Source organism: Phocoena sinus, chromosome 11 (genome assembly GCF_008692025.1).
Source record: "Phocoena sinus isolate mPhoSin1 chromosome 11, mPhoSin1.pri, whole genome shotgun sequence".
Taxonomy (NCBI): domain Eukaryota; kingdom Metazoa; phylum Chordata; class Mammalia; order Artiodactyla; family Phocoenidae; genus Phocoena; species Phocoena sinus.
In genome coordinates, this window is record NC_045773.1 from 79199318 (window position 1) to 79223434 (window position 24117).

The 24117-nt window shown below is 43.4% G+C and overlaps 1 protein-coding gene across 4 annotated transcripts; it reads right to left on the minus strand.

Annotated features, from left to right (window-relative positions):
- Positions 1 to 6852: 6852 nt before the first annotated feature.
- GSTA4 (glutathione S-transferase alpha 4) lies at positions 6853 to 22830 on the minus strand. 4 transcript variants are annotated; one of them, XM_032648075.1, is made up of 8 exons: positions 22738 to 22790; positions 22005 to 22059; positions 21654 to 21758; positions 15165 to 15216; positions 13549 to 13681; positions 12525 to 12666; positions 10572 to 10703; positions 6853 to 7454 (listed from the first exon to the last, which is right to left on the minus strand). In XM_032648075.1, the coding sequence occupies exons 3-8, from the start codon at positions 21741 to 21743 to the stop codon at positions 7332 to 7334; spliced, it is 672 nt and encodes a 223-aa protein (XP_032503966.1). In that variant the 5' UTR covers positions 21744 to 21758; positions 22005 to 22059; positions 22738 to 22790; the 3' UTR covers positions 6853 to 7331. The 4 variants fall into 4 exon arrangements, with proteins under 4 accessions (XP_032503966.1, XP_032503965.1, XP_032503963.1 ...); XM_032648074.1 differs by lacking the exon at positions 22005 to 22059 and having other exon boundaries at positions 22738 to 22830; XM_032648072.1 differs by lacking the exon at positions 22005 to 22059 and having other exon boundaries at positions 13498 to 13681; positions 22738 to 22819.
- Positions 22831 to 24117: the final 1287 nt, after the last annotated feature.

The window sequence follows — 24117 nt, forward strand, 5'->3', positions numbered from 1 at the left end:
CTTTACAATGTTGTGCAAGATGCCAATTCTAAATCTATTATCACTAGAAATATCCTTGACATTTACTCTGGCTTCTCCAATGGATAAGAACTGCCTAGCTTCATAACAACCAGCAAGATCAAAATCCATCACTAAGACAAAAAATTCTCCGAGAGAATCCTGTATTCCCCACAGAATTTAAATATGCCAGTTTGGAAAGATGTAGCATTATTCTAGCTTTAAGTGTACAATGTTTCAGAGAAAGAATATGTTAAAGTTGAAAGAACAATATTAACAGCACAACCAAGGCTTTCAGTATAGCTTTAACATTACAGCCCATTTTTTAAAAATTAATTTTTAGTGGAATATAGTTGCTTTACATTGCTGTGTTAGTTTCTACTGTACAGTAAAATGAATCAGCTATACCTATATCCCCTCCTTTTTTGATTTCTTTCCTATTTAAGTCACCACAGAGTACTGAGTAGAGTTCCCTGTGCTATACAGTAGGTTCTCGTTAGTTATCTATCTTATACATAGTATCAATAGTGTATATATGTCAATCCCAATCTCCCAATTCCTCCCACCCCCACCTTTCCCCCTTGGTATCCATACAATTGTTCACTAGGTCTGCGTCTCTATTTCGGCTCTGCAAATAAGATCATCTATACCATTTTTCTAGATTCCACATATATGCATTAACACACAATATTTATTTTTCTCTTTCTTACTTCACTCTGTTATGACAGTCTCTAGGTCCATCCACATCTCTACAAATGACCCATTTTCGTTCCTTTTTACGGCTGAGTAATATTCCAGCATATATATGTACCACATCTTCTTTATCCATTCCTCTGTTGATGGACACTTAGGTTGCTTCCATGTCCTGACTATTGTAAATAGTGCTGCAATGAACATTGGGGTGCATGTGTCTTTTTGAATTATGGTTTTCTCTGCTTATATGCCCAGTGGTGGGATTGCTGGGTCGTATGGTAGTTCTATTTTTAGTTTTTTAAGGACCCTCCATACTGTTCTTCATAGTGGCTGTATCAATTTACATGCCCACCAACAATGCATGAGGGTTCCCCTTTCTCCACACCCTCTCCAGCATTTATTGTTTGTAGATTTTTTGATGATGGCCATTCTGACCGGTGTGAAGTGATACCTCATTGTAGTTTTGATTTGTATTTCTCTAATAATTAGTGATGTTGAACATCTTTACATGTGTGTGTTGGCCATCTGCATGTCTTCTTTGGAGAATGTCTATTTAGATCTTCTGCCCATCTTTTGATTGTTTTTTTTTTCTCTTTTTTTATATATAACAAACCCACAGCAAACATTATTCTCAATGGTGAAAAACTGAAAGCATTTCCTCTAAGATCAGGAACAAGACAAGGGTGTCCACTCTCACCACTATTATTCAACACAGTTTTGGAAGTCCTAGCCACGGCAATTAGAGAAGAAAAAGAAATAAAAGGAATCCAAATTGGAAAAGAAGAGGTAAAACTGTCACTGTTTGCAGATGACATACTATACATAGAAAATCCTAAAGATGCCATCAGAAAACTACTAGAGCTAATCAATGAATTTAGTAAAGTTACAGGATACAAAATTAATACACAGAAATCTCTTGCATTCCTATACACTAACAACGAAAGATCAGAAAGAGAAATTAAGGAAACAATACCATTTACCATTGCAACAAAATGAATAAAACACCTAGGAATAAACCTACCTAAGGAGGCAAAAGACCTGTATGCAGAAAACTATAAGATACTGATGAAAGGCCACTTTTAATTGATTATGAATGATTTCTCTTCTATTTTTCTATTTATGACATATTAGCAAAATACTTATTTGGTTGGATTTGACATATTAATTCGTTGGATTTGACATGCTACCAAAGGGAAAGTATCCTACAGGGAACTAGCCCCCCGGGGAAAAAGAGCTCAAGTGTTTATATGGCATTTTTAAGACACAAACAACTGAACCCTATTCCAGGGTGGGGAGGGAGTAGGGGTTACTTATGTAATAGGATGGTTAGGGAGGTAGTTCTGTTACAAGCTCACATGCTAATAAGCCTCTTCTGTGGAGAGCCCTATATTTCAGTTATAGAAATGAAATTTCCTTTCCGTTAGGGTCTAATGGATTGATTCATATTGACATCTCCCCAAGGCTAACAAACTTACTTAAATGAAAAATACAGCTGAGCCGAGAAGGAGACTTCACCCCGGGTTGCTTGGAGAATAAACAAAGTGAACCACTACATGGCCCACTGCTGTTTCAAGACTGGAGCAAGTCCTAGAAAAATTTGTGCCTGTACTTGACTTAGATACTCCTGCTTTCAAGTTGGTGCCATCCCCTGGGGAGGCAGGACCCCAGAGGAAGACCCCAGTGTCACATCATTTGGACTGAATCTTCCAAGCATCCGAGGAAGGCAAGAGGTTGAGTTTACCCGTTAGGCACCTGGCACAGAGTGGGTGATGCCTGTGTTCTTTCCAACTGTGTCCAAAAACATGAGATTTGGCAGAGGAGGAAAAAAGTGTAATGGCTCAAGAATTAATAAATGCTTAAGTTCTACCAAGCGTGTTATCAACTGAAGCACCACCTGACTCTTACATACTTATTTCTGAAATTACATTTAACGTCCGACACGGCGTGGGGGGCATTTTAACGTATGATATTATGCACATTTCATGCACAAGCAATGAAAGTCTTCAAAGGCTTTGTCTAGATGTACATTTGCATCTCGTTTTCATTTATGTATCGACTCGAAAGAAAAAAATATCCCTGCCTTTTATTTGATATAGACAAGTTTAGAAATAATAGTCATTAAGTTAACCATAAAGTTAAAACAACCGCTAACTACAAGTTGCAAATTTGGCCCTAAAAACTATCCAACCAAGGCCAAAAAGAGTGGATAAGAACATCACCACTAACCTTAGCTTTTCCTGGCTCTTGTCTTGGGGTGCTGTGGGTGGTTTAAGTGAGGGTTTATAACCCTTTCCATTCTAATTGAAATCTCCACCCCCTCAAGGGATTGGCCAATGAGCATTCCAGTTTGTACACACCTCTGGGGCTTCACTTTACATCCCTTGTTTGGGTATTTGATACAGCATCAGGATACTCAAGTAAGAAGAAAGTAAGATTCCACTAGCTCATTCAACAAATATTTACTAAGTACCACTCTGTGTCAGGTACCGTTTTAGGCCCTGGGTCTACAATGGTAGGCATGACAGACCCAGTGTCATCGGTGGTGCTTACACTCTAGTTGGGGAAGATAGGCAGTATAAATATATAAACAAATAAAGGCAGTGTATTCAAAATAATAATGGTAACGATATATCACATGATTATAGCTTATGAATAAATGAGATCTACGACGATAGTGTTATAAGTGGTAGGAGGGAGGAATTGGGAATATAGTTATAAGGTACCCGCACTACCCGTGAAGTGGTATAGTGTTATTTCAAAGTGGTCTTAGTGTAGTTGCATAAACATATTGGAAACTTTAGAACAACCACTAAAACTTAAAAACAACAACAAAAAAACAACTATAATTGACATGCTAAGAGAGGAGAGAAAATGGAATCATATAAAATGCTCAATTAAAACAGAGAAGCACTGCAAAGTAAAGGAGCTGTTACCGTGGAGGATTACTGGACTGAATGTCAATATTATGACATAGCGTGAGTGTGTTTCGTGTTTGGTAATTGCAATCCTTGCTGCTTTTGTTGTGGCTATCCATTTACAATGCCTGGTGTCAGTTTATTTATCTCTTGTAAAAATAAAATACAGTGTGTGTGAAAATAAATAAATAAATAATAGTAAAATAAAATAAAACCAGAGAAGGCAGAAAAAGAGTGGAAGACAAAAAAAAGGTGGGGGGAGAAACAAAGAACCAGGGCAACAAGTAGAAAACAGCCACAAACATGGTAGAGATTAATGCAACTACATCAATAATCATTTTAAATGTGAATGTCTTAAATACACCAACTTTAAGACAGAGGCTATTGTGAGTGGCTTAAGACCCAATTCTATGTTTTCCATAAGAAACCCACTTTAAATATAAAGACACAGATTGATTAAACAGAGAAGATTGCCAGGGGGTGTCGAGTGCTCTGAAGAAAATAAAATAGGGTGGTGAGAAAGAGGTATGGAATGTGTGGGGTGAGCTACAGAGTTCGTGATCAGAGGGTTCCCTTAGGTGGGGATGTTGGCGCTAATAGAGCAAGGAGCCCACCATGGAATCTTCTGGAAAGAGGGAACATGAGCAGGTATGAGAGCTGGGGCTGGCGGCTGTTTGCCGCAGACACTGCCCCCTAGAATTCACCTTCTGCTGACCCGTCCCGTCCCCGGGAGCCTGGCACCTCCATGCATCGTCCCGCCCCCCAGGCACCTGGTCCAGAGCGTCAGGCGTTCCCTCGGGCACCCAGTCTGCCAAAGCCCCTCTGAGTGGCTTAGGCTGGGTCCCAGGCTCATTAGGCGCTGCAGCTCCTCCTCTGTCAGACACCAGAGCCCCACACCCGTCCAGCTCCCCCTTTTGTCCCAGACACTGGAGGACCCACGAAGGCGCGCACTTTTATCCCGTTGGCTCAGCTGCTGTGGTGTCTAGCCGGTGAGCCTCGTGGGTGCCCTCTGCTCCGGCTCCCGGCCTCACGGGTCCTACCTAGTTCATTCCTGAACGCTCAAGACACTGACGTCTTTGAGGACAACCATCCACTGCCTGACCGCCTGCGCTTTCACCGGAGTCCGGTGGCTCGTGAAGATGGGAGGGTGGAGGGTGGAGGGTGTTGAGACTAAAGGGTCTGGACCCAAAAGCTGGGGGACTCCACCTGTGCAGGATGGGGAAGGGGAGATTGTTTCCAACGTGGGAAGTGAACTGCGCGATTTTAGGTCACGTGACCGTGAGCAGAAAGACGTGGGAACCTGTCTTCAGAGGAAGCAGATTGGCCTGACCTATTTATTTTCTCTAATCCTCCAATTCAGTGCAGAAGCCAACTTCCTCCCTGGTTGTTTTCTCAAAGAGCCAGCCTTGAGGGCCCTCTTGTGTTTAAGAGAATTAAAACTCCCAAAGCACTGTTTGCACTATGGCTTACAGTCTACACAGCAGGCCCTTGAGTAATAGTATATCAGGCAGTGGCCCTGGGTAGTAAAATCCCGCCCAAATGGTCTTAGCTCAAATTTCCTGCCGTCCCATAGAATTCAATGATAGAGACCCCTCGGTGTTATCAAGTCAATGTCTGGTTCCCACGTGTAAATTAATCTCCAAATGAGTGTAAAGCATTTCCCCTCCCTGAAGAGTTGGAAGGAGTAATCCAAAAGCCCGCCCTCGCTCAGAAACCAACTGCAGGTTCAGGGAGTGTCCCCCAAACACCCTCAGGTCTGGTAATCTGCTGGAAGTACTCGCAGAGCTCACAGAAAACGGTCCTACTCACAGCTTCGGTTTATTACACGGAGAGGATACAGATAGAAATCGGCCCAGGGAAGAGATGCACAGGGCAGAGTCCAGGAGTGTTCCAGGCTCGGAGCGCCCAGAGGTCTTCATTCTGCAGAGCCATGGACAGCACTAACTCCTCCTGACAAGCATGTGTGACAACAGAATTCTGTCACTGGGGAAGCCCACCCGCGTCTGAGGCCAGAAGTTTACAGGAGCGCCATCGTGTGGGCATGACTGACCGCCCACGTGGCTGATCTGTCTCCAGCCCCTCCAGAGTGGAGCTGACCCCACATGACCCGGAGCCCCTGCCCAACATCATATTGTTGGTGCGGCTCAAAGCCTACACCCGAAATCACATAGTTGTTATCTGGCTGGCCCAGGGCCCCCGGCAAACAGAGATACTCCTAACGGGCATGTCTCTGGATAGTAAAATCCCACCAGAATGGTAGGAGAGGTTCCAAGGCTTAGACATCACCTCCCAGAAGACAAGGCCAGACCTGTCTCTGGGGAAGGTGAGACTCTTTACTGCATCCCCATCCCCATTTCCTTCTTTTTGTTCTCTTGCTCCCAGGAGGCTGGCGGAAACATCAGCCGGGACCACCAGTGCTCCTCGGGCCCGCCCGGTGGTGCGCCTGCTGCCCTGCCTCTGCTCCTTTAGTAGTTGTAGATATTAGAGCGACGACAGAGTGCTTGCATTGTGAAAGTGTGAAGACAGAGAACAATCTTCACGTCTGCGTTGCATTTTCCTCTAATAAAACCCTGAGGGGCTTGCATTGACTGGGACAGGCATTAAGGATCACCTCGCAACTGTCTGTTTTTCACATCTGGGCAAAAATCCCTCCTGTAGTAAGGAATGAGTGTGTCCACTTTATGAGACGCGGATCAAACACGTGCCTTTTTCCCGTTTTTAAATTCCTAATTATTAGACACTCTCAAAGTGGCAATTCTTTCTTTTCTAAAATTACTTCTGCTGTTGACACATCTGTCTTGCCTACTGCGTGGTGAATTTTTTCTAAAGCAAAATATTCTGATCTAGGCCTCTGATCTAAGGTTTTGTCTCCAGGCACCATGCTTGGCACATAACAGGTGCTCAATTAATATTTGAGATGTAAGTCAACACATGTTTAAAGCAGTATTAATAAGCCATACTTTTAGTTCTGAAATGCAAAAAATTAGAAGCCTCCAAATAACCATTTGGGTAGTAAGAGGACAAAAGTTAAATATATTTATATTTTCTTATACTTGTGTCAAACATAACTGGAAGGATTATACAAATGATAATGATGTTTGCCTGTAGGGAGCAGAACCAAAGAAAACTGGGGGGACAGGGCTGAAAAGAACACTTCCAACTGTATAGCCTTTTATACTTTTTTGATATTTGAACCATGTGAATGTATTCCAAACGATTTAATTTAAAAATTCTAGCAGCAGGGCAATGAATTGTAAATCCTTTATTTTAGCAAATATCAATGGCATTCATTACTACCATGGATCTATTATTATTATAGCTCAGAGGAGAGTTACTATCTAGTGAATTCCATTGTTATTAGACGCTGAAAACAGGAAGAGACTGGAGGGGGTTGAAAATGGGATAAGGAGAGGAGAAAAGAAGCTCAGGGGACAACATGAAGTCCTACCCATCCTTGTTACCAGGAAATGAGTAGACAGAGCAGATCTAACTTAAATGCCAGCCCCTCCAAAAAGGTGTTCAGAAGAGGTCCCGTAACAATCACTCACTGGACAAAAAAGGTTGATGTTTCTAAAAGAGATCTCCTTGACATGAAAGACCAACTTAGGAACAATATACACAGCACCACGACAGAGCTGGATCACGGCAGCCTGGCTTCAATTAAGACACAACTGTGGACACAGCGATTTCTGGGGGACAGCGCTCACTCACAGCCGTGCTGCTGTCCTACGGCATGAAGATGTTGTACACGGTTCTCACATAGATGTCATCCGGGGGAGGCTTCCTCTTGCTGCCAGGTTCAAGGAATTTCTTAATTGTAGGGATATTACTTATTTTCACTGTGAACTCCTGCAGAGGGAAAACGCAAAAGTTCAAGGCTAAAAGCAAAGGTATTCATTTCTACGAAAATAGGGCGGTGCAAGATGGCCCATCAGTTTGGGGTTAGTAGATGCAAACTATTACATATAGAATGGATAAACAACAAGTTCCTACCGTACAGCACAGGGAACTATATTCAACATCCTGGGATAAACCACAATAGAAAGAATATAAAAAAGAATATAATAGATATGTGTATAACTGAGTCATTTTGCTGTACAGCAGAAATTAACACAACACTGTAAATCAACTATGCTTCAATAAAAAAGTAAACAAAAAAAAAAAACCCCAAAATGGTCCATCAGAATACATTCAATAAATATTTGCTATAGAGATCCAAATAGAACTGTCATCCAGCACCTGTTTAGGGTCTGATCTCTTGGTATGATCATTTATAATCTCTGCCAACAGTGGCTGGAATCTAGGCCAGGCTCTATACAAATCTCACAGTTCATACCAAGATGTGAACTCTTTTCAGAGACAGAAAAATAAAAAAGGTACTTAGGATAGGAGTATACTTGCTTAAATGAAAAAAGGAAGGACGAAAAAGACATAGGAAGTACCTCAAATGTATTGATCTCAGAAAAAATGCATTTAAATAAAAGTCACTTAAATAAAATTGTTTTAAAAATTCATCAGATAGTACAAGTTACATTTTAAGATTCAGCTGCCTTGACAGTTTTACTCCTATTAACAAATGAATCCTCTTTCTGGCTATGTGTGAAAGATGGCCAGTTGCATTTTTTTGTAGCCTAGGGCTCAGTTATCAGATACCAGATATTCACGTTAACTGTAATGGAGGAAAAAAAATCTTATTTTTCACTCATAGAGTCAAATCTTACCAATTTTCAGTAATTAAGAAGAAAAATCCATTTGATCTGGTGAAAATTCTGAACTATACAAAGAACTGTATATCCATCATATATAAGTATTCTAACAAAATCTTTCAAAATAAAGAGGTCATTTATTTAAAAAGCTACTATTTATTAAATGTCTACTATGTACAAAGCACAGCCTTAATTAAGCAGGCATACAAACATTCATACATATATCACTAATATTAACAAAAACTCTAATAATTATGTCAATTAATTCTACGTAAGTATGACAATCTTCTCTTCTTATTACTTATTTGAACTATTTGTATTATGGTATTTGTATTATTTGTGTTATTACCAAAAATTAGAAGCTTTTTCCAAAGGATTTATCATTTCAAGATTTACCTGGGGCTTACACAGGTCATGTATAATAAACATTTTGTGACTTTTGACTTTTTTTTCCCCCTTTAATCAATGCAAGAGTGACCCTTTAATTTAATCAGATCTGGTGTTAGATTTTGAAGTCCTTTAATATTGATACTTGACCTGTTCGGGTATTAAATTTGTTTACACAGAAGTACCTGGGATTTAAAAACAAATTGTTAGCATCATGGATGGAAAATATCCACAGGTCCTTGGGCCATTTCAGGGATCTATTGGTATTAAAGTCAAACTTTAAAATGCCCGTTTCGGGCTTCCCTGGTGGCACAGTGGTTGAGAGTCCGCTTGCCGATGCAGGGGACACAGGTTCGTGCCCCGGTCCGGGAGGATCCCACATGCCGCGGAGTGGCTGGGTCCGTGAGCCATGGCCGCTGAGCCTGTGCGTCCGGAGCCTGTGCTCCGCGACGGGAGAGGCCACAGCAGTGAGAGGCCTGTGTACCGGAAAAAAAAAAAAAAAAGAAGCCTATCTCTGTGCCTGCAGGAAGAAAGGAACAGAGAGCTAAACTACATAATGGCTATTTGCCTTGTTGAAGATTTCTGTTCTCATTTTCTGGGTCTATGTATTTAACCGGTGGTTGCTGTCCTCATTAGTATGTCCAAATGATGTTCACTAGACTTGGGAAAAAAATTTTTTTTAAAGTATATGTGTTACTACTCTTTGGAGATTTAGCGTGTGTCTCTCTTGGCTTTTGATAACTTGGTCAAAGATGTGTCCGTCTGGTCTTTATAGGGGATTGGCAACCTTTCTCTATAAAGGACCAGTTAGTAAATATTCTAGGCTTTGCAGGCCATATGGTCTGTATCAGAACGACTCACCTCTGCTGTGGTAGCACAAAAGCAGCCTTAGACAATGCATGAGTGAATGGGCCTGGCTTTGTGCCAACGAAATGTATTTACGGACAACGGACACTGAAATTCGAACTTCACATAATTTCATGTGTCAGGAAGTATCACTATTCTTTTGATAGTTTTTCAACCATTTAAAAATGTAAAAACCACTCTTAGCTCAAGAGTGATACAAAAACACGTGGCAGGCCTGATTTGGCCCAAGGGACCAACCCACCAGCACAGAAGAAAGCCCATTGCATTTGGAGATAAAAGGCTAAGATTCTAGACAAAGTTGAGATACCCATTAACGAGGCCATCAGGCTGCTGACGTCTTTACCCTGGGTCTCTATTTCTTCATATGTATTCAATATATTGAAGACATTGGATGAAACTTGCTTTTTAAAGCCCTTTTCTGCTTCTAAATTCTATGATCGATCCTGTAAGAATAACACCGAAACATAAACTGAGTCACGCACAAATGTCTGTCCTTGGAATTTGAGGAAGAAGAATGGTAAGAATTTTCTGGGGTGATGTTTAGGGTGCCTCTTATTAGCTCTCAGAATTCAGACTCCAAAATTTCCAATTTGAGACCATGTTATTTCTGAGAAAGGGAGCCACACCCTGATGACGAGGCTGTTTTTGACGGCGACTCTCGGGTCCTCCCGTCAGCACATACAGCACAAGCAGATGAGTAGCCCCTGGTCCCTACAGCTACGTCTACAGCAGGTCCCTACTGGCAAACTGTGTATGGAGTTTGTTGCAAGAGTGTAGTCATGCAACAATATCGAGGGACAACTTCTTTCACACGTAAACGATCTTTCAGCTCTAAGGGTCTGGGAACCAGGAAACCAATTTCAAGCCTGCACCTTCATTTCATTTTACTAACTAGAACCTAAAAGAATTACACACACACACACACATACACAGCCTACCAAACAACAGATATCGAAGGAAGGCCTAAGAGTTCTGGGCCAATCTTCTCAAACGTTGTTTTATGTACCTGGAGGTGAGGAAAGGCAGACAGGATATTAGGAATTTTCTCTTCTAGAGCCAAAATGGTCTGGAGTAGAATTATGTCTGCAAGGCTCAGCTGATTACCAACAAGAAACCTTTGTCCATGACCCCGTAAAACCTGCAGGGTATAAACATTTTACATTGGTTATAATACTTGAGATGGAGAAAATGATGAAGCTGTGGAATCAGTGCAGTATCTGAGAAGGGCTGAAACTACAACCTTGTCCTTTTATCCTTTTACGAATAACATCAACTAAGAAGAAGTTCCCTATATGAGAGGGAGAGAGCAAAAAAGGTGTAGAAATGAAAGCATCCTTAAGTATCTGCTTTACATCAGAACGAGACCCTAAAAAAAGGGAAGGAACTATTAATTCTAGATTTAGCATCCAGGGCTTTAAAAGGATACCTCTATTCCATAAATGTATCTAAAGAAAAGAATTAGCCCTGATGCATTCAGGGGAAGTGATGTAAGACGTAAGCCACTGGTCCTGTCCAAGGAGTCTGATCTCATTTGCCAGTTCTGTGTTTCTGTGTGTCAGGACTCACAGTCATAAACTAGACATGACAGTAAAAAAGTAGGCTTCCTTTCACATCTTCTAAGACAGGGAACATTAAAAGAATGAGAGTTCATCCTGACTCCCATTTTGAGAGTAACACAGGTGCAGAGATTCATAGGAATAGACGGTGATTGGGAAGGGGCAAGGAACAGTGGTAGAACAGGGAAGATGCCCTTTGAGGATGCCCATGAGTGTCAGTATGTGTTTACGTGTGCGTGACAAGGACCCTAATATGACTCCAAATCAAACAGAGTTACTGGAGCCAGACAGGGAGAGGACGAAGAGTCCAGAGTTGCAGTCCTGGCTCCTGACTAAGGCATGTCACCCAGTCTCTCTGTGATTCTATTTCATTACGGGTAAAAAGAAGGTGACAATTATTTAGCTCATATGTTCGGTGGAGCCCTGACACAATCTGGGCCACAGGGACAGAGGAACTGGCAGTGACCCTTCTCCAAGGCACCTGTTCCTCCCTCGTCCCAGCACATTTCTGCATCATCGTATTTTACATTCACAAACTGCCTATGGGCAAGATGCCACGAAACCAGGCTTCCCTGGTGGCACAGTGGTTGAGAGTCGGCCTGCCGATGCAGGGGACACAGGTTCGTGCCCCGGTCTGGGAAGATCCCATATGCCGCGGAGCGGCTGGGCCCGTGAGCCATGGCCGCTGAGCCTGCGCGTCTGGAGCCTGTTGCTATGCAACGGGAGAGGCCACAACAGTGAGAGATCCGCGAACCGCAAAAAAAAAAAAAAAAAAAAGCAAAGAAAAAAACTAAACAAAAAAAGAGGCTACGAAACCAAGGACAGAAACACTCAGAAAATATCTCTCCTCCTTCTTACATCTAATTCCACATCAATGGCCAGAGGAAGTCTGCCAATTCCAGATTTTCACATTCTCTTGGTTTTTAACTAAAGCATTTAAAATAGTCCATCTGAGTTGAGGAAAAGAGAGGAGGAGTTTGAAGCTCAGAAAAACAGATATGGTAATGAGACAAGAAATAACAAAAGAGAAAACAAAAAGGGCACAGGGAAGAGAAATAAAACAGCAATGGTTCTTCTCTTTATACCAAACTATCAGGTAGGATGATGAAAGAATGAATGAAGTAGGTGGCTTCTTCTCTTCTGTATCGTGCACAAGGTGGCACCTGGCGAATGTAAGCAATGACAGTGCACACATGGGTGAGCCCATCTTTTTCCCAGAAAACACGGAAGACTCTGGAAGAGTCTGGGAGGCTCCAAGACATCCTGGCTTTGTGCCGATGGCACCTGTGAGCCCTCGGGAGTCCAGGAGGTTGGTCTAGCAGGGCTCAGCTTTACTCCGCCTGAGCAGAAAGGGGCGTTTGTGGTCTGGTGATGCCGTGTTCACAGGCTTCACTGCCACCTACCTTTTCGAACACAGGAAAGTATCTGATTATAGCCTTCTGGGCCATGTTCACCACTTCCTTTTGCTGATCGTCTGGTTTGAGGAAAGGATGCATGATGATCAGTTCCAGAAGATCCAGGGTCCCCTCCACATACATGTCAATCCTTCAAAACACGAAAGAGCGTTTTCTCAGTCACCCCTCTCTTTGAACTCACTGGCTTCCACAACTAAGTATCTGGAGTGTTTTTCTCTTAAGGCTCTGGCAACTTAAGCACCAAGAAGCATTCATCTCCACCTGTCCCTTTAGAGCAAAGATGCAAATTCAATTCTAGCTGCGATTCAGAAAAATCTTTCAGAAAAACCTGTCACGCATCTCGAAGCACAAGAGCCACGAATGTCCTCTCTCCTGGCCCCTACTCCACCACCCTCACTCCAGCACCCGGGCTTGGTGCGGGTGGAGCTTCACATTTGTAAAAATAGTGGGTATTATTTATAGGATGCTTGGTGTGTACCAGGCACGGTGCTAAACACTCTCTATCCGATATTTCATTGAATCCTATGGCATTATGAGGAATGTGCTGTTATTATCCCCATCATACTGGAAACTCATCAGGACACTGGAGCGTAACGCTTTGCCCTGGGTCATGATCCAGGAGGTACAAGGACCAGGCTCTGAGTTCAAATTATAATCCAGTGCACAGTATCCCGGGCCTTGAATGTCACAGCAGCTTTCTATTCCTAATACTCAGGGATAATACATTTGCAAGAAAGGTAAAAAAAAAAAAAACTATCAAAGCATTTAAACATGTTGAAACCTGCACCACACCCCAGACACAGGCTCTAATATCTGAATTCAATTCCTTTCTCTCGTTTTACTCAGACTCTCTGTACTGATTTTCCAACTGGTCTTGATCTTTCTGGGGCTTTGTTCCCTGTTCCCACTAACGATACAGGACATGAAGTGGACGGGTGTGCTGTAGAGGACGACTAATCACTTAAGGATCGGTAAGTGGACAAGTGAGAACACGCCAGAGGGGCCACAGTACAGGGTTCTCTCCTTGAGATCTTTGCCGAAGAGATGGTGCTTGTCTGCTATATAGTGGAGGATGCTCCGGGTCTGCACTAGCTTCATCCCATCAATTTCAACCATTGGCACTTGTTGGAACAGCAGGTGGTTACCTGGGAATGGAAGCCCAGAGTTAGAAGTGATCTCTTCCCTGCACCCCCACCAAAACATGCTGAATGAAAAGGGACAGTGGGATCACAGCCTTAGGAAACAGTGTAAAGCTCCCCCAACTTCATTCAGGGGTGCAGATTTAGCCATAAAACAAGCCTGAAAACTAGCATTGATCCAAATCTTCCCTTCCGACTTTCACCCCAGCTCCAGTGTCACCTAGCTCCAGTGACAAAGGGTAGGGGAGATGTAGTGAAAACGTCTTTTTAGAGGTGCGCTGGCCAATACAGTAGCCAGTAAGCAGCGTGTGTATAGTTAAACCTAAATTTAAGTTAATCAATTTTTTGTGTGTGTGGCTGCGATGCACAGCTTACAGGATCTTAGTTCCCTGACCAGGGATTGAACCTGGGCCCACAACGGTGAAAGCCCAGAATCCTAACCACTAGGCCACCAGGGAACTCTAAATTAATCAAACTTTTGAAAAATTTAAAACTCACTTTGTTAGTTGCCCTGGACACGTTACAAGTGCTCAAAAGCCACATGTGGCTGGTGGCTCCTGCGCTGGCCATTGTAGAACAGAACATTCCCATCGCTCTAGAATGTTCTATGACTGCACTGCTTTGACAATCTGATCATGAAACCTAAGTCACCAGCTGATACTCACGTACAGGCGTCCACTACCACAGTCCACCTACCACCGAGTACGCTGTCACTGGTCAAAAAGTAACCCACTGCTTTCTTCAAGAAGCCTGTCTCAAACACTTTCCCCACACCAAACGTCGGGGAGAGTTGCAAGTATAGCATACGGCCCAGCCCTGGGGGGGCTCAAGGCTTGGGGGCGCATGCGGGTCGAGGGGAGATGTGTACTCAGCACAGGCCTAGTGACGCCAGGCAGTGTCACTCATGATGGGGGCATCACAGCCCTGCAGAGCTGGTCCCTCTCCGAGGAGCCTTGAGTTGGGCCTCAGGATCCTGCTGATGGCCGGGAGGGAGGATGCTTACAGGGGCCTGGGTGTGGAGGGGGAGGTGCGACCAGGAGTTAAAAGGGGGCCCTTCACTGATGTCACACCTGTTTGTACTTATTTCGGAAAGCAGCCCAGTGTAAATGGTGACTTTTACCTGCGTACTTCAAGCAGGTGCAGATGCCTCAGGTAATTCAGAGGAGGTGGAAAATGAGGAGGGAGGGGATGAGGGAGAGGAAGAAAGGGGGGAAAGGTAGAGGAGGGAGGGGGAGGAGAGAGAGATGGAGAAGGGCTGCCCACTGGGACAGAGGGAGGAACTGGCTCCTTCCCTTTCGCCGGCTTTTATAGAACTACTGAATACGGAGAGACTTCCTGGCAATTTCACCTCCTGTTTCCTCTTGCTTGTCTGGTTTTAGGATACTGGTCTGGATTCTTAGTGTCAGCAGTATCTTTGCCCTTCCACGTAAATATGGGTTCTTAGAAAGGAAAATCAGCATTACCGACAGTAATACATTTTGATACTCACCATCCTGCAACTTCTGCAACTGTTCTTTTGTTTCTAAAAAGTCTTCATCAAACTAAATTCAAAAAGACACCCCCCCCAAAAAAAGAAGCGAAATGTCATTCCAGGTTCAGGACTGAAAATACCAAGTTAAACTGCCTCAGAAGCAGAGAGAAAGAGCAGATTCAGTACCCACATCTTGTTTCTAAATATCACTGGACTCCCAGAAGCAAAGGTTGACTCTGTTATGTCAGAAAGTGAGGACGTACTCAAAGACTAACGGATATGTCAAAAGCAAAGGCATGCAGGACCCTACCCGAGGGATTCTCTAGCCACATCTGGGACAATTTAAATATCGAAAAGAGTGATATCAGTTATGGATTAGAACACAACAAAAAAATCCCTGTGTCCATAAATGATGATTCTAAAAAACAAAGGGAGAAGAAAAGCTCTCTTTTACAGAATTAGCACTAATTAACGTAGAATTATTCCTAATTAATGATAAAATTAGAAAATCACCAATTTTCACCCTATAATGTAATAACTGATTCTGATAAGGATAATGGATGCTGAAATCATTGGGTCATGGGGCACAGAATATTCACACAATCTCAAAGTGTCACCCCACAAGTTCCTTACTATGACAAAGAAAAAACATCTCTGCAGATCTGGAGATCCCACCATCCAACTAACCAAGTGGTCAAACTCAGCTCCCCACTGGGGGACATCCTGAGACATCACGTGCTCCCTGCTGTGACACAGTGAGGACACTGCACCACTGCAGAAAGAGCTCGCCAACCGATTTCACTTGGATCAAACTGCAAGGTGAAAATGGGGCATATCCAGGATGTGGGACACTCTGTAACATAAATGGCCTGTTTTGTTTCTAAGCTCCTCCAGGATGTGCAAGGTTTGGAAACTGGTCCGGGGAACTTTCTGCCTCTGCTGTTCCCACTCTGTGGTCCTCACCACTTGTCTGGCTCCCGTTTCCTAGCCATCTATCCTCTTCCCGACCAAAAGCATGAATTCTGCTCTCAAGGGCAAACCTTTATGTAAAAGGGAATCGACTTTAGCCAGGTAGCCCTCTTCTGATAATTCTTTATGTCATTTGGCCTCCAAGTCATATAACTGATTCCTTACGTCTGTTGCCAGAAATTCATGCAAGAGAGTCAATTCCTCCTTCACACTTTCCTTTTCTGTTAAGTGAAGGGTAGGGAAGAAATGAACAAAATGCAGGCTCTGTTCTATTGACAGATGAAAAGAGACTAGAGAAATAACCACCAAATATCTGAATCTTGATTAGATCCCGGGTGGGGGGAGGGGCAGTTATAACTGCTAAATAGTTAAATAACAGTTACATAGACTTCTGGGGGGCGAGAGGGAACTTCTGAATATGAATTGTATATTAGATGTTGTAAAGTTAGTGTTAACTTTCTTAGTTGTGACAATGATATTGCAGTTATTAGGACAATTCTTTCTTTCTTTCTTAACAGGGAGATACATGCTGATGTCTGTAACTTACTTTCAAGTGATTAAGAATAAATAAAGCAGAGAGAGAAGAGGGAAAGAAGCAAACATGGCAAAATGTTAACAACTAGTCAATTTAGTTAGAAGGTGTCCATTGTACTATTACAACTTTTCTGTAGGTTTTCAAGTTTTCAAACTAAAAGGCTGGGTGGGGCGGGGAAAAACACTGAAAAGTTTCTTTTCTTGTGATAGATAAAACTCGTGCTAATGTACTGATGCCCTTCACATGCCCAATGAGTCCCCAGATGGTTCCCCACTAGCATCTCTCCCTGCGCTGCCCCATCATCCCAGGAGGGACAGAGCTGACAGCATAGACATGGCCATTCTCTCTTCCGCCTCAACGGGCATCAGGATGTGTAGGCATGGCTTCTCCTACTCCCAGGGTCCTCCCGTGTGAGAAGGGGGCCTCAGTGCCCCTAGAGGCACTCCATCTGTGGCCCAGGAAGCAGTAACTTCAGGGCAAGAATGTTCTGGGCATTTGTCCAAATGCCCACCTGGTCAGGTGTGATGTTGGTGGTGTCCCCTCTGCACCACGGCTCTCACACTTTCATGACCACAATCATTTATAAAGCACATGGGGAAGTGTGTGTGTGTGTGTGTGTGTGTGTGTGTGTCTCTAGGCTCATCCCTCAGAGATTCACATCCAGTAGTTGGGAGAGACCAGAAATGTACATTTTAAAAAAACGAGTGCTTCCAAGCAATATGGATGGACCTAGAGATTAACACACTAAGCAAAGTAAGTCAGACAGAGAAAGACAAATATCATATGATATCACTTATATGTGGAATCTAAAAAAAAATGACACAAATGAACTTATTTACAAAACAGAAATGGACTCATACACATAGAAAACAAACTTATGGCTACCAGGGGGGAAAGGGGGTGGGGGAGGGATAAATTAGGAGTTTGGGATTAACAGATACACACTACTATATATAAAATAGATAAACAAAAGGACCTACTGTACAGCACAGGGAACTATATTCAGTATCTTGTTATAAGCTATAATGGAAAATAATGTGCAAGATATATTTAACTGGATCACTTTGCTGTACACCCGAAATCAACTATACTTCAATTTAAAAAAACTTTTTTTTTAATTCCTTCCAAATTGTTCCGATTCTGGTTTTTGACTTCTGGGAACATGTAGCAAAATGCATGCTCTCTCTCACTAGAGAAGCTCTCTTCAGTCAAACTTTATAAAACTTGGTCTGTAAGAAGAATCTAGCACCGGAACAGGAGATTAGAGGGTAGGAGAGGGAGGAAGGGAAAAAGTCCCCAGGCAGAGCTTGGAGGAGCTGGCGACTGTCTGGCTGCTGCTCCGGGCTGTAAGGACAGACAGCGTGCGACTTCCATCCACACCATCAGCCGTCTCTGTGCCCTGATGGGGTGCCGTTCCCGCTGGGATCCTTGGAGAAGTGCCCGCGTCCACACCACGCGCTCCCTCTTCGCACGCCCCCTTCTTCTAAGTGAACTGCCTAGAAGTCCTGAATGAGGAGCTTGTGGCCTTCACATCTTCTCTTTTACACTGTTCATTCCCCTCTCCACAAGGAGGATCTGACCAGGTTTGGGGTGGGGGTGGTCTTTGGGCACATGAAGCTCCAAGCAGCCGAGAAGCAGCACCCAGCACAGAGCGAGGTCTGAGGACTCGAACCAAGCATGAGATGGAAGACGCCGACTCCCTGAATTAGGCCAGGCTGTCACTCAGCAGGTGCGAGGTACCTAGTTACTGGGATGCGTATGCTTTACACATCAGCCTCTAACCGACATCGTGACCCTGGGAATCATGAACTCACCCAGCGGCTGCCAGCCTGGCCCTCCTGTTTCAGCTCTGTATGAGCACAAATGTAGCTGAAAATGTCACTGGGCACAGAAAGGAGAGGGACCCCTGGTACCACCTTTTGGGAATTGTTCCTGCAAACCACGTGGTCAGCCCTCGTGAAGGAGGCCAGTCTAGCTCCCTCCACCCTGGTCAGAGGAGTGGGCTTGAGACCCACGCTGGGCTAATTACTGTACCCCAACTGCCTGCCTGGTTGAGGGTAGGTAGATCACATGACCCATGTTCCTTTTCGTTTTTCTTACTTAGGGTTGGGTTTCTATGACTGTAGCCAAGAATGCTGACTCACAGCAGAGTAGGAGGGGCAGAATGAAGCTGGGGAAGAGGAGCTTTGACAAGGGATTTTAGTACATACACATATAAGACACCCTCTTCAAAACCTATTAAATAATTGCAAACTCAGAAGCATACAGGGGTGAGACAGGTGACAGGTGATCAAAGGATCAAGAATCGTTCCGCTTTCCTCTTAACACAATTAGAAAATATGTCCTGAGACAATAGGGAATGATGGGGACTGTGCAGGCTAGAAAGGTCCATCTCTAGGGACCGTCCCTACTCATGGAAATGAGGCCCCAGGATCATCAGATCTTCCAACTTTTCAAGAGAAGTCAGAAACCAGAACTTGTATATAAAAATGATATCGACTAATTTAGAAAACTGTAAAAACACTGTGTGGTGAGTTATAATGATAGGTAAGGAAACCAAAACCAAACCAAACCAAACCAATCATAAGAAACAAAACCCCAAACCCATCAACCCTCATTTGTCACCTCTGGAGGTTGCTAGGGTAACGACTCATTATTCTGAAAATTGATAAAAGTGGCAGAATCAAGCATCTATCCTGCTTTTCTTATCTGAACTGTACTTCGAGGTAATTAAGTAATCAGTGAACAATTACTCTTTATAAGAGTACCACAGTTAGTAAATTTAGGTGAAATGATAGAAATAGAAAAATCACCATTTTGTAACCTCTAACAATGGTGATGATCAAGGCTGCAAACGACACGTGAAAGGGTGATGGAGGAAACTTCATAGTGTGTGGAACAGGCTAAGGTCACAGGAACACACTGATCAAACTCAGCAATGCTGAAAACGAGACAGGCAGACGTCATGCACCCCGGATGTCGCACAAGAGAAATATGATCGCAGTATCACCTCTGCTGCAGTCTGGCAGGAAAAAAAAAAATAGAGATAGAAAGAAAAAAAGGAGCCTGGAGTTGATCAGACTTCTGGATCCAACTAGTAGTTTACAGGAAATATAGAGAATAGAACATGTTAAAATGAGAGTAAAGCCGCCAAATCCAGAATGAGGGGCATTCTAAACGCAGTTTCTTCCACAAATGGCACCAGAAACAAATGCAGACACTTGGCACCCAGATCTTGGCTGCTAATACCATTTTCTGATAAAAGGGACCAGGGCTGTTTGGAGAAGTACTAGGGCTAGGGCAAGGAAAATACAAGATTAGCCTGGAGCATCTTGGAGTGTCAGAAAGTGAGAAAATGTTGAAGGAAAAAAAAAGTAAAAAGGGCTACATGGAAAGGACACAAGAGCCAACCTGAAAGAGCCTCAGTGGCCAAAGCTGGAGCTATTTGAGCAACAAAAGAAAGTATTATTGAATTTTAATCGAAAGGATAAAATAAATATACTTAAATTCATGCTGATATAAACAAATGATGGAATAAATAAATAAAAGGGGGGGGAACAAATCTTCCTTACATAAGAATTCTAAATGCAGATACCAGGAGGTAGAGCTTATTCCCATCCTTGGGAGTGTGGGCTGAATTTAATGATTCTCTTCCAAAGAACAGAGGGAAAATTAGTTGATGAATGAAGGAGCCAAGTGACCAGGCTTAACTGCACCAGTGACGACTCATGATGTCCTGTAACCTTTCATATGATGTAATAAGAAGGACACTTCACTCCGTGGTCTTCTTTTCTCAAACTCGGTCTAATCATGAGAAAAACATCAGACAAACCCAAAATGTGGAGGATTCTACAAAAAACCTGACCAATACTTTTCAAGACCGTCAAGGTGGTGAAATAAAGGAAAGACTAAGAAACTGTCACAGATGGAGGAAAGCGAAGGAAACATAATGACTAAGTACAACGTTGGATCCTGGAACAGTAAAAGGATATTAGTGGAAAAACCAATCAGATTTGAATAAAGTCTGTAGTTTGTTATGCACCAATGTTAATTTCTTGGTTTTTGACGTGGTTAGGTAAGATGTTTTCATTAAGGGAGGCAGAGACAGTTACATGGGAACACTGCACTATCTTTAGAACTTTTCTATTAATCTGAAATTATTTCAAAATGCAAAGTTTATTTTTTTAAATGCAGAGGAAATGTTACAGATTTTTTTAAATACTGAAAGAAACGTAATCAAATGCAATGTGTGGACCTGATTTAGATCCAGACTGAAACAAGGCCTGTTTGAGACAATCAGATTGTTAGCTGATAATAAGGAACTGTTGTTAATTTTGTTGGGTGCAATAATGCTATTGTGGTTATGTTTTAAAATGCTCATCTTTTAGAGAGCAAAACTGAAGTACTCACAGATGAAACGTAAAATATTCCCAACAAAGCAAGCAGAGGGGAGGAGATAGGTGAAACAAGATTAGCATAAAGCTGATGGTTGTTGAAGCTGAGTGACAGGTACATGGATCTCATGGCAATGTCCTATCTTTGCTCGTATTTGAAAATTTCCATAAACAAGAAGCTACAAGAACAGAACAAAAACAAGACCAAAACCATCGTGGGCCAAAACATACAGGAAGTAATGCAGACAAGATAGGAAGGCTGCCAGTCTGAAGCCACTGGAATAAATACGAAATTCACCTAGAGATTCTATATTCACAAAAGTTCTGGCTGTTAACTGGCAAATTGCAGGTTCATTCGTTTTCTCCTCATTAATAAATATTTACTGGTGGTAGATCAGAAGCCAATGATTAAAGCTGAAAGTTAAATACAATTTCATCAACTACACTCCATTTATAAAAAGAAAAAGTCTTGAGGGGAAGGACTCTTCTGACTCACTGAAGCAGGTCTGTAATATTAGTGGGAGAGGACAGGGCTCCGCCATTGACGTTTCCCTCAAGTCTCAACGTTGTAGGACAAATCTGTGCAGAAACAGCATATAGGTAGGGTACCTCGACTCCAGCAGCAGCTAAAACCCATCGCACGGATTCCATGCGGCCTCGTCCATTTGGATAGTGGAGTTTGGGCTTCGTAGCCATCATGGCCTTTCAGGTTTTCTGAAAAACAAACGCAGCAGCTCCTCGCAAAAGAACAGCCTCAATTTCGAGTCCTCAGCCCACAGCTCAGGCGCTAAAAGAATATTCAGGATTTTGGCACAGAGAACTGTTCGGGGGGTTTTGTGGTGGTTGGAAGGGAAGGGATTTTGTTTTCGTTTTTTTAATTGCGTTTTCCCTCACTCAATAAAAACAGACCACCATTTTAAAACTTAAAACAAAACAAAACAAAACACTTGGCTTTCATACCGTTTCATATCGTTACGATTTATTACTCTGGATCTTGGGAAGCTGGGGCCATTTGCTGTAAAGACATCTATCTGTACTAGCAGCACGGGACTTCACAGAATCAGAACATCATATACTTTGACCTTGAAAATCTGAGATTTCCCAAATTCGGCCTTTACAGTCCAGACGCCAAGGGCCGCGGAGGAGACGTACACACCCGTGGAACCTCTGCAAAAATTCACTTTCACACGCATCAGATTTGAGCCTCACAGCAACAGGGAGGTGGGGAGGCCGAGGATTACTACTGTCCGCAAGACTTGCGTCGGTGGGCAGGCCCGCGGTGGCGGCCCCGGATCCTGCACGCCCCCGCCCCGCCCGGACACGGGCCCCCAGCCCCGGGTGCGCCCAGGCCACCGATCGGCGGCCGAGATAGGCTCCCGGCGCTCCGCGTGGCCGCTCAGCCCGCGCGGCCCGCCCCGGGGACCATCCGACCCTGCCTTCCGCCCAGGGTTGCCGACTTCACAGAGCGGGTTAATCATGATACGCACACCCACCAAGCCAAACAAGACCCCCACCCCAGCCCAGGGGCCCCCGTCTGCCCAGATGGGGGCGGGGGCGCAAAGGACCGGGGCAGGAAGACAGGAATAGGATGAATGCGGGGTGGTTCCGGGATGGAGAGAGAGTGAGAAGCTCGGAGCCAGGAGAAACAAGACGAGGGGAAAGGGCAGGTGGGGGCGGCAGAAGGAAGACAGACCTGGGTCCGCTCGGAGTGACCAGAACCGCACGAAGCGCCCAGCAAGCGGTCTGCAGCCAGGTGACCCGTGGGCCGCCCGAGGCGCTCTCGGTGGGCGAGGCTCCGGAGGATTTCACCAATAGACACGGCACTATTTAGCATGCCCCTCCCACCTGCAAGGCATGCTGGATAATGTGAAAACAAGCCCAAATTAAGCCCGTTTTAGCACAAATTTTAGCAATTTTAGGGATTAAGTGATCATTTAAGTGTTAGTTAGGTTAAGACTTTAAAGTGACTTTTAGAGATCCGACTAGATAAACAAGTAGACCTATGCAAAAAGTTAAAAATCTCTTCAGGTTTATATACCGCATGCTCAACAGAGTTCTCCTGGATGTGAGGGCGATCTGGCTGCGACATCTGTCACCCCATTGATCGCCAGGGTTGATTCGGCTGATCTGGCTGGCTAGGCGGGTGTCCCCTTCCTCCCTCACCGCTCCATGTGCGTCCCTCCCGAAGCTGCGCGCTCGGTCGAAGAGGACGACCTTCCCCGCTAGAGGAGGACCGTTCTTCGGTCAAGGGTATACGAGTAGCTGCGCTCCCCTGCTAGAACCTCCAAACAAGCTCTCAAGGTCCATTTGTAGGAGAACGTAGGGTAGTCAAGCTTCCAAGACTCCAGACACATCCAAATGAGGCGCTGCACGTGGCAGTCTGCCTTTCTTTTGACAATGTTTTTAAAAAAGGAATTAATTCTTACAAAAGAGGTGTTTTTGAAAATAAGCAAAGTTTTATATATAGCTATGTAACACAACTCATTTTTGAAAAGTAAGCAAAGTTCCATATATAGCTATGTAACAACTCATTATTAAATGTGATTATATAATTTATATATAAAATATATATTCATTTACATATATTATATACACATATATTTTCTATATATTTATATATACATATGTTTTTTTCTCCTCTCCCTCCTTCTTTCTTCCTTGACCCAGTGAATCGTCTTGAGCTTCTCCTTCATTTTGTACACTTTCGACAAAACTGCTTTAAGCCACAGGTTAAACATAGCATCTTCTTGGATGGAAGGAAGTGGGGGCCTTGGGGTAGAGGTATCAATGGGGCTAAAAAAATAATTTGGCTGGTAGATAAGTTAGAACTTTAAAATATTTTAAAACCGTCAAGGTTAGTATAGAAAAATTCACATGAATTTTAAAGTTAAAAATATATGCCTCCAAAAGGCCTTCAGAACTATCTCTTGCTTCTAGAGGCAGCTTCTGCTATTTCTCAGGCTATAGATGTTGTTGATTATTGTTTTCACCCAGGAGGGGTTTTTGAGAGTACCTGGCTTGAGAAGCCTGTGCTGCTGACAATTACAGCAACTAACAAGATCAGATTTTATTT

Bases quoted from the DNA above. Each gene is read 5' to 3' on its own strand.
- GSTA4 (XM_032648072.1), bottom strand. From the start codon at position 21,743: ATGATGGCTACGAAGCCCAAACTCCACTATCCAAATGGACGAGGCCGC. The intron at 15,217-21,653 runs GTACCCTACCTA...TTTTGAATTTAG, and splicing joins TAGCTGCTGCTGGAGTCGAG to TTTGATGAAGACTTTTTAGA. The intron at 7,455-10,571 runs GTACATAAAACA...TTCCCTCTGCAG, and splicing joins CTGCCTTTCCTCACCTCCAG to GAGTTCACAGTGAAAATAAG.